The sequence below is a fragment of the Numenius arquata genome, chromosome Z (assembly GCF_964106895.1).
Source record: "Numenius arquata chromosome Z, bNumArq3.hap1.1, whole genome shotgun sequence".
Taxonomy (NCBI): domain Eukaryota; kingdom Metazoa; phylum Chordata; class Aves; order Charadriiformes; family Scolopacidae; genus Numenius; species Numenius arquata.
Window position 1 is genome coordinate 48,744,145 of NC_133616.1, and position 10,819 is coordinate 48,754,963.

Genomic DNA, 10,819 nt, shown 5'->3' on the forward strand with positions numbered 1-10,819 from the left:
ATTTCCTCCAAATTGCCCCAGACATGTCTTCCAAGTTTACATTTCTGCTGACCATTCTCAAGACTAAAACTTCCTCACTCGGGTTTATTACTGCCCTAACACAAGCAACTGGCAAAAGTCAGCATTGTTTTTGTGGTACATCAACACTTAACATGTAAACCTACAGTTTATGTACAAACATGCAAATTTACTTAAGAAATGCCACAGAAGTTTGGAAGTAATTATTTTACTATCTTTCTATACCACCATTATTCAAACTCAACTTTTAAGAATTTGGACAACAATGCAGGGAGTTCGTTCTTTTCTTTCTTATTTCCTGTTTCATGTTACTTTTAGCTTCTCATTTATGATCTTGTGACACCAGGGTACTGCCATGAACTCTGGTTTTACCAAATCAAGATTCAGTGGTGTCCAATCATGCAACAATATACTTGCAATAAATATTTCGCTTCCTTATTCTGTCACATTCTCCTTATTCTGTCTTCAGGACAGCTAAAAAATATACTTGTTAAATTTACTGAAATTACAGTAAGTGATACTACAAAGGCAGCCAAAGTACATTCAGATTACCTGGACTAAATATGTTAAACACCCAAAAATATAGTTTAAAAATTAGTATTTTAGAAGGTGTTTCCAAAACGACCTAGAATTTTAAATTCTCCTTTTAAGAAACATGCTACGGTCAACTAAGTATTTTAGACGTATTTTAGACGTGGTTTTTTAGACGTACGTATTTTAGACGTACGTATTTTAGACGTACGTATTTTAGACGTACGTATTTTAGACGTACGTATTTTAGACGTACGTATTTTAGACGTACGTATTTTAGACGTACGTATTTTAGACGTACGTATTTTAGACGTACGTATTTTAACATCTATCTAGATTGACAGTAAAGATGAAAAAACATGGATGTAATCTACCATCTTATATTGAGAGACTGGAGAATGGCAGCAGAAAAGAACAATTTTTATAGATAACAATGATGAATGCAAAGTCTGAACTTACCAACCATAACAGATGTGTAGCTTTGAGCAGGATCAAATGGACATCTGCCCTTACCATCTTCATTTTTACCTCCAAGTTCAAAGGAAATTAAATTCTGCAAAAAATTAAGTTGAAAACTGCAAAACAACTGTTCGCACTTTTTCTGACACTTGGCTTGTGCAAAGGTAACTGAAAAATTAACACTAAATAATGGACTACATCATCAACTTTCAGCATCAAAGTCATTTTTTGTAAGATTATAAAATGCATATGCATTTCAAAAAATCTTATTGAGTCCAGCAGACAGAGAGGAAATGTGATCCTATGACTTGTGAGGGTGGGAGCAGAAAAGAACAGAAGACAAAAAATTAAATCTAGACAGACCTCAAGAAAGAGCACACAAAAAAAGCAAGACAGGAAAGTAGGAAAGGCAGAGAAGTTAATTGATATATGGAAAGAGCTGGCAATTACTGAATTAGCCTGCATAAGAATGGAGTGTTTGAAATCAAGAATGCTTTCTGAAGTGAATTCAGCAATTTTTGAGACCATGTTACAATTGTGAAATGGTGAATAATCCAACTGAATTTTAAAAAGCAACAGAGTACTTTGGCATCTACTTTATAAATCCCTTAAAAACAGAGGGAATGAGGACAAGGGAACAGGAGAACTGTAGCCACAGTAGTGGGGAAGTGATCAGTTATACTGTGTAATGAAGACATTGGAGGCTAGGTGAAATGACTTCTGGCAATGCTCCAGAAGTGATTGCAGGCAGACTTGCAGGCAGGGGAGACAAAAAAGAACAAATAATTACAAGATTTCTCAATTTCAGAATTGTTAAGAGCCACAGTAAGGAAAACGATACAAGAGTCAACAGCAAAAAAAAGAGAGTTGATTTTGCACCAAGACTTCACTCTGAGGCATTCAGCACTATGAAGCTGTGGCATAGCCAGGAACAGAGACAAGACAAGCAGAGACAGGAATCTGAGAAACTTCAGGGAGATCTGGTAATGGATGGAACTCATGTAGAATGTAATTTCAGTTTTAGAAATTGTTTTTATGCTAATGCACAATACACAAAGAATTATGAAAGCTAAGAAAAAGAAAACCCACAGTTAAACAAGATGAAACAATAGTTCAGACAGTGCTTTGAAAAAGGAACAGCATGGTTTATTTCCCTACTCTATCATTACTATGGGACAGTGCAATAAACGCTCCAAATGTTATGACCAGCACTGAAATTGCAACAGTCTTTGGGAATAGAGATTAACTCACTGTTTAAATGAGCTGTTTTTAAATTACAGCTGTTACTGGGTCAAAACAGGTACATTCTTACCAGGTAATCACATGTTGGCTGAAACGCATTAGTTCCACACACGTAGAGAAAAGTACTGTTCAGCTGTTGCAAGACACGCACATAATTACGACACTCTGTCTGTAACAGAGGATGAGAAAAGGACTGGTCTGATAAACCATAGCTTCCACATTCCGATTATAAATAAACAATTGAAGTTGTGCTGGCAGCTCATCTGTTGCCGCTACTTATGCCACACCACACCAGTAAGTCTGGGTGATACAATCACCACTGGGACACCACCTACCTACAATCTCCAGGAGCTCTAGTCCTACAGCACTTGGTTTTCTACAGCCAGCAGTGCACAGCTGCCTTATTATACCTATTAGGGTAGCATGACCAAGTACCATATGCTCAGTAGGGTGCATCTCAAGTTGTCCCATGAAAACACACTTCAAAGACACATCCAATCCACAGGAACAATTCGTTAAATATAGAGTAAGGTTTAGACTTTGTCATCCCTTGTAAGCCTAGATGAAACAGTAAGTAATAGTCAAGGTTGTTTCTTGACAGAAACCTTTAATACCATTAAATCAGCTACAAAGCTTTGTAACTTATATCTGTCTTTTTTTTTTTCAGTCCTTGATATCAATTGCTGTTTCATCCAAGGAAGCTTCTAAATTCCTTTGGCTCTGAAATAGAACAAGGAGTTTGAGTAAAGCCTTGAATAAAGGATACCATAAAGTTTCAGAATAATAACCAAGAAAAACAACTCTATACAGCCATTTAGAGTGAGGGGAAAAAACCAGTATCAACAATATCCCTTAATTCTTGCTAGTGCACAGCCAGATATCATCACTATAATGTAGTTCCATAAACTACTTAAAAAAGGACAAGCACTGCTCCTACTTGTCCTTCTTATAAGCCAAACCAGGTATTTCTGAGATTGCATGATGGGTTAGGTATGGAAAAAAACCCAAATACAACCAACAAAAACCAGAGGAAAATAGAGCAAAACTATTTTTCTGCCAGATGAAGTCCTTAAATAGATGCTTTTTGCTGGCCCTAAACAGCATACTGGTGATGAGCTGGGGAACGGACTGCCCATTTTAGTGTAAGAAATAGCAGTAGTGGCTTAATATCTTGAGCTTTTTGAAACTATTGCACCACGCAAAACATCACAGCTACAATTTAAGTGTGACTAGTAAAGGTTATGAGTGCAGTGAGGAAAAAGCATGGCTGGCAGTAAGTGTGACTTGCTAAACTGGGGGCAGGAAAAGAAGAAAAGGAAGCGAAGGTTGGAGCTTTGGCAAAGTACTTATTTATTTGGTTTAATATCCCTTCTAACTAAGACCAATAATCTCTGCAGAAGACTAGTGGAGATGCACGCTGCGTCTGCTAAACTGTATGCACATGCAAGAAATTCACACCTCTCATATTCATCATGGCTGTATGTGATGGTTATTACTGCTAACTACAACTGAACCTGAAGAACAAAAATAACACTCTCTGAATGCATCCTGAAGAGGCAGACAAGGAGGAAATGGGTGCTAGAATAATGTACTGATGTTGTCAGTAGAAGGAAAGGCAGTAAGTTGAGCCAAGGGAGAGAGAGCCCACTCCCACCTCAAGAAGTCCCATGAATGCAGGATGTCTCTCAGCCCTGGACGCAGCACCTGGGGCTTTATAACATTTTGAACCAAAAGAGGCTACAGGGTTCAGGGATGCCAATGTCAAATCCCTGCAAGTGGGACTGCTTTTTGTATTTGCAGCATTTGCAGACTTCCACTAGCAGACCTGTGCTAAAAGCCTGACCTTCAGTCTCGCCCAGCATATGCTCACTGTGAAGTATCATTAAATGAAGTGGCACTACACAAGGGGAAATGGGGAGCTGTCTAAGCAGTCACACCAGCAAGGCGCTATCGCAAGGGGCACATCCACCAAGTTACCACAATAAGGATATATGCAGTTAGTGAAATACTGGTAGAACAGCACTGGCCTAATAATAAAAAAAACCCTATGCCTTGAAGCAAAGTAAAAAAATTTTCAGTCATTTTGTAAAATCAAATGATGGGGTGGAATTATTGCAGTAACAGAACAGAACAGTTACTATCAATTACCGCAGTGAAAATAATACTGGTTTATTATTTGAATGGAAAAACTTGTAAAGCTAAGCATACATCAGGGTGTGTTCAGATTTTTCAAACATTTGAATTATATTCACTAGCAAGAAATAATGAACTAAGAATTAAAAAAAAAAAAGACTAAGCATGCTGCAGTTCCTAAAGCTCAAGTTAATTAAAGAATTTAGATGATTATTTGAAAATTATTTCAGACAGTTTAAGCCTTTCTTCTTTTAACATTGTTCCTCTTGAAGTGTGTAGCATCTGAACTTCTGAAAGTTTAACAAAAGTACATACCTGTTCTGATTTGCCCTTGACTGCACATTTAGTCCTTTTATCTTCAGTGACCTTCCAGTGTAACTAAGTGAAAAAACAAGCAGCAAAAAGACACATTCAAAGCACTTTAATTCAATGCAAGGTCTGAAAATCTTGCAATAACACACTATAAAAGGCAACCCTAAGACTATCTGCAGCAAATGCAAGCCATTTTGCAAGTAGCTTTCCACGGTTCAAAGCCATTGTCTCCTAGGGAGGTGACACTTCCAAATGCATGTGACTTAAGAGGGGCTAAATAACTGCTATTGTCTTTTGGGTTCATTATCATGTTTACCCTCAAATTTCTAATGAAATTTCCACTACCATATGCATTAGGGAAATGTAACTAACTAATTGAACGACTTCTCAATTTTAAGTACTTCTCAATTTCATTCACACTTGAATGAAAAAGCACTTGGGGACAGTGGGGACGGAATCAGAGAACACTCATTGCACCAATTTACATTGTATGGAGAAGTACAGCTTTGACAGCTACATGCACTCATAAAACAAGTTTTATATGCTGGTGAAATTGCCCACTGTCACCCGTGAACATTTTGTTCAAAATGTAGTCCCCACTTTCTCATTCAATTTCAAATGCCTAAATATTTTCTCTTATAGTGATCCCTAACACTCAAGTCTTCCTTCCCTTTTTAGTACCTGTTAGTTCCTGTTTTTCTAACCTTCCATTATACTGTCAGGTCCTGCCTCACATTTTCGCTTCCACATACTCAACTACTACAGATCAAAAATCATATGAGCATCTTCCAAAGCATCCTGGGTGGGACTCCATACCATCCCTCACGTCAGCCTGTGCTGCTGATGGGATGAGAAGCAGGAGCCAGGGAAGGACTGGAAGCAATACAATGTTAGCAGGCTTCTGCATGAGCTAATCTATTCTTAGAAGCCAGCATCAGCACATCCAGAGTGCTTTTCTGAGCAAGCTAGATCAGACCTGTCTGCACCACCACCTTCTGTGCACACACACCTAAAGACACAAAACAGAAGCTGAATCTGAAAGGTCAGGGCCTTCTTTTCATCTGAAGCATGTCTGCAGCCTACCACTCCTGAGCAAGCTCCAACTTTGCTTCAGTTTCAGATAAGATTACCTTCTGATTCAGATTAACAGGAGATGGCCCACTCCTGATAATAAAAATAGGTATGAGAACCACCATTTGAGATGATACCCAAAGTCCCTCCAGTCCAGCATCCTGTCCTCAAGAAGAAAATACCTAAGGAGAGTTCCAATTACTTGTTTACATCCAAGTTCTCTTTTCTTCCTCTCATTTGATGGCATGTTTTACTCTATAGCATCTTCCAGAAGTAACACAGGAACAGCCCACACAGAATTTTCTGCTTTAGGTACCTAAAGTACTCGTACTGCTACTGATATCAGGAAATTAAGTCAAATTTGGAGTATGATTTTTACATGGAGGATAATCTTTCAAAATGCATACCTCATGCTGCTTTTCATCAATATTCATTGCGTTTAGTGCAAAGATCACTTCTCTGGCTCCTACATATAGAACATCTTTGTCTTCACTTAACAGCAAGGTTGAATAGTTTGACACCTCTGATTCATGAAAATGTATTAGCTGGACCTCTGTTGAAATTGAAGAAAAATAGCAACACATGAAGAAACACAATCACTTATGGTCAAATTTGTGGGCCATTTTTCTAAGCTGTCTAACAGCTGTTGGATATCTTGAAAACAACAAAGGTTAGTTCGGACAGCCCATGTAATAGACAAGAGACCCCCCAGAAGCTTGGTTCAGCAGAAACAGCAGCTTGCATCATCAACATCAAAGTCACTGGTCCCCACTTTCTCATTCAATTTCAAATGCCTAAATATTTTCTCTTGTAGTGATCCCTAACACTCAAGTCTTCCTTCCCTTTTTAGTACCTGTTAGTTGCTGTTTTTATAACCTTCCATTATACTGTCAGGTCCCGCCTCACATTTTTGCTTCCACATACTCAACTACTGTGGAAAATCAGATGAGTCCCCACCTCCCTTGCAACTGCCCCAAAAAATCTCACTAAAAAATCCCGCACCTTGAAATACAACACTTCAGCTTATTACCATAGCAGAAAGAAGACATACTAAAGCTAAAAAGGAACAATTTACAGAGGGTCAATAAGCTGATTTTGAAGTGTAGACCAGAGATGAAACAAACTGTACATGATAGAAGGAAATAACATGGGGGAAAAACAAGATTAAAAGGAAGATGATGAGAGAAAGAGGGAGACACAGGGAGTGGAATGAGGAAGCATGCAGACTGGAACAGAAGGACTTGAAGAAAGATGACACAAAATGACTAATATACATGAATATTTTTTCTCTGCGTAAAACCAAAATGGAAAAATGACTGAAAGCTTGGGAAGCTGTATTTTGTGCAAGAGACTACCACAAGATTAATTAAGCATGGATTTTTAAGATACAGGCAGAAAGCAATGTATTATTGCTCCCAATTCTAACATTAAAAATTGCACATTTTCAACTATAATACTCTGGAAGCATTCAAATATTCATTTTAAACTAGGTTCACAAGCATGTCATTTTGAAATCTTTTACTTGGCAGGAAAGTTTTCCCCAAATGGATGAACTGGTTCATACAACATCCCATGTTCATTCCTCCACTGAACTAAATTCCCTGGCCTATTCAACGTAGCTTTGCATATTTAAATGCAACAATTTTTAGCAGAGAGAGATAGGGGGAAATAGCAGGAATGAAAATACCATTTATTTTGAGTAATTTTGATGTGAGTTTGCAGTGCAATACCATAATACCATTAAACAGCTTGCCAAATTTTAACTATTATACAAAACTGCAGCATCAAGAAGTCTAACCAGGAACTACAAGCCTTCTGTAGACATTCTTTCTGAAAAGCTCAGCACCTCACTAACTTGTATACCAATAAACAGGAAAAACACATCCTACAGTCATCTCATAAATCAGCTTATTGTTACTACATTCTTAATCTCCATCTATCTTTTCTGACACTATGACTGCTCAGTATTTAACATCCTTACTTAAGGCTGCTTCTTCATACTGCCTATATACTACTTTGGTTTTGTTCAGTTACAGCACACTTGGGTAAGTAATCCTTTCTAAGTAAGTAGTAGTAAAGGAGGACCCAAACATAAAATCTTGTAAAACCTAAAGCATCCATGACACATGGAGGTGCAGGGGGAGAAAATAAAACAAATTTATCTATATTAACAAACAGCAGCAAATAACTACTTTTTAGCCCCTGCTCCAGAGTTCTCTTCAGACCCAGACTAAATTATTAAACTAAAAGCTAAAAAGGATTCTCTGATCCCAATTACTTCTCTTTGTGCCAAATTTGCTGAGTCCTGTTAATTGTATTGGGAGGTTATGAATATTTCCTGCAATACAATACAGGAAAAGCAGTGTTTTGTGAAATATTGCTTCAACTATAGGCACCATATAACCTTGTCAGAAGAGGGCCAAATGCTTATCCTTCCTTCACTTGGTGATTTATGTAGTGCACAGGATAGCTCAGTGTCAAAATACCTCTCAGTCTGAAAAAGCATATGAAAGATTATTAGCTGGAGAGGTGCATTTTGCTAGTATGTTCAGACTGAGAGTAAAAATTATTAAACCAAAACATATCTATTGGGTTTTTGTCTTTAACCAAACTTCAGCTGCAAGATCCTTCAGCTGAGAAAGCCAAATTTGGAATTCCTCCTTTAAAAAGTTTTGTTTTCAGAACTGATTGAAGAATCTGAAATCTATTAACCCAGTGCCTGAGTCACTTTCTAATATTCTGGTCCTAAGCACTTCATAAGCTGACCAAAGCCAGGAAGACCTGACCAAACTCAGAGCAAGGAGGCTGGAAGCACATACAGCTTCAATGAGTTTCAGATCCCACAGAAACCCTGAGATTGTGGCAACATCCCATATTACACTACTTACTTTTGTCCTCTTACCTCTGTGTTCCCAAGTGATCCTAGGTACTGGGCCAAATGCTACTGTCACCTCCAGTAACAAACCCCAAACTGCATAAAAAGCACACAGAGCCATCTTCAGTATCCTTGCTCTTTGGGGCTCCTTGGATAACTGCAGCAGGTAGCGTTTCTTCAGCAGAAGAAATGCAAATCCTAGGGAATACTAGAGACCAGGCATTTCAGACCTTGAGAGCAGTGCAACAAGGCAGGCTGGACCAACTGTACAAGTTCGTGCTTTTCAGCAGATCACTTCTTCAAGGGAATGCACACTTCTAGGATGCTGCATACAGAAACTGCCCACACTATCCACAGGATGCAGAGCTGCTGAGAAGCGCATCTGAGCACATTCTTCTGTTTCGTTGCCGAAATAAATGATGCTGTGCAGAGAGGAGGGGAGCAAGAAGTAGAAGAGAGAGCAAACTGAGTACTGAGAGAAGTAGCATATCATATGCACTGATCCTGCAACACTTCTACAGCTGTCTGCATAACTTAGTTTGGATAAAGAGTACATTAATTGGTGAAATTACAATTCTGGAAAACAGCCATACATTACACAGCAAACAGACAATAAATGAAAGCAATCATTTAAATTTAGAATGGCAAGTATAAATGTTTTGAACTGCCACTTAAGTTTAATGCCCAAAACTCAACTCTAGTTTACGTATTTTCTTACTTTAAATAGCGAGTTGAAAAAAATCCCACCTCTCTCACAAACGATAAACAAAGATAACAAAAATCACTAAGTTCAGAGAGCAAAGGACATGAGAAGTGCAGCATTCATCTTAAGTGTTGGTTACACAAGCCTGCCGCACCTCCCATCCTTGGGATCTTAAGAACAGAAGCGTCATTTTCTGCAAAGTCTTTCATGCTACTAATGCACTCAAGGCGTGAGGGGGTAGAAAGAAATACAGCAACGGAAACAAAGAGCTAATGCACTGCATACAGAAATAAAAGGAGAAAATGCCTAAATACTAAAACTGCTAGACGGTCCTATGAAAGTCATTCTGTCTCTAAGCCACCACACTACTCTCAGGCCCAGAAAAGACTCTTTTCAGCAATCAGAACCAGTTATTCACTGCTTTCTACACCATCTTCCACAAGTCTTCACTGCTCCCATCTTCCCACAACCACTCATAGGTCGAGGCTCATTTAAGTATTTAGCAGAAAAAAGTGCATTCATCAATGACTACATTACTGCATATGGATAAATTTTGAGGGCTGTACACTCAGGGGGGTGTGGCTGTGAGAGATGCACATTGTGCTTTGCAGCAGGGCACAGAAAGTGTTAGATTTACACCACGCCATAGCCTGAGACACTAGTGTGACACTACTAAGAGACACACCACAAACAAAGAGAAGTGACATACCTAAAGGTTATTCAGCATGAGGGAAAGGAGGGCTACAAAATCCTTAGTAGCGTTCAAGAGAAAGGAGCAGCACTTGAGAACAGAAGCAAAAAACAAAGGTAAAGCTGCAGCAAGAACATCTCCAAGGACAAATGTGATGCCAATAGCCTCTTTGGAAGGGAGAGAGCCTGGGTTTAAGCAGGCAAAGGCAAGGAACCTCTGGGAAGTGCAGCCTGCAGATCTGTTACAAACACAAAGATAATGTGGCTGAGTAGAAGATGGACAAATACATCAGAAGCTTTTATACCTGCTTTACTAAATGATCACAGGCAAGGCTAAAAAAAAAATAAAGAACTCTTCTATTCCCACAAATCTTTTGTCCACTAAGGAAAAACCCACATAAAACCACAAGTTGCTCAAGATGAACCTGTGACTTAAATAACTTTTTGTATTATTTTTAGTTTTGGTAAGCACTTTGGATCAGATCCAACTATTTGTAACGGATCATATAAAGCTGTTTTTTGAGGCATTGTATTTTCAGTTAAGCTTAGTAGGCTTGTTTGTCTATCTTGCACTCTTCCTGCTTATCATCTTATACAAGCAATTCCACTCAGAGTTGCAAGGTATCACACAAGTGTATTCTGAGGCAAATAGCTTTACAGGTAAGTATTTAGTAAACAGTAGTTCAATGATTAAGTTCAAAACAGTTTCGCAATTTCATTTTAATGGAAATGCAAGGGGAAAAGCAGAAGTTTGCAGAGAGATCTTTGGGCCATTATTTCTACAC

The 10,819-nt window shown here is 38.5% G+C and overlaps 1 protein-coding gene across 2 annotated transcripts in view; it reads right to left on the reverse strand.

Annotated features, from left to right (window-relative positions):
* Nucleotides 1-8,762, reverse strand: part of SEMA4D (semaphorin 4D) — a 34,839-nt gene extending 26,077 nt beyond the window's left edge. For both annotated transcript variants that reach the window (XM_074166037.1, XM_074166036.1), the window contains exons 1-5: nucleotides 8,669-8,762; nucleotides 6,174-6,319; nucleotides 4,699-4,761; nucleotides 2,321-2,419; nucleotides 1,009-1,102 (exon numbers count right to left, since the gene is read on the reverse strand). In XM_074166037.1, coding sequence (XP_074022138.1) covers nucleotides 1,009-1,102; nucleotides 2,321-2,419; nucleotides 4,699-4,761; nucleotides 6,174-6,319; nucleotides 8,669-8,762 — 496 coding nt within the window. The remainder of the gene's footprint in view (nucleotides 1-1,008; nucleotides 1,103-2,320; nucleotides 2,420-4,698; nucleotides 4,762-6,173; nucleotides 6,320-8,668) is intronic.
* Between the last annotated feature and the right edge of the window lie 2,057 nt (nucleotides 8,763-10,819).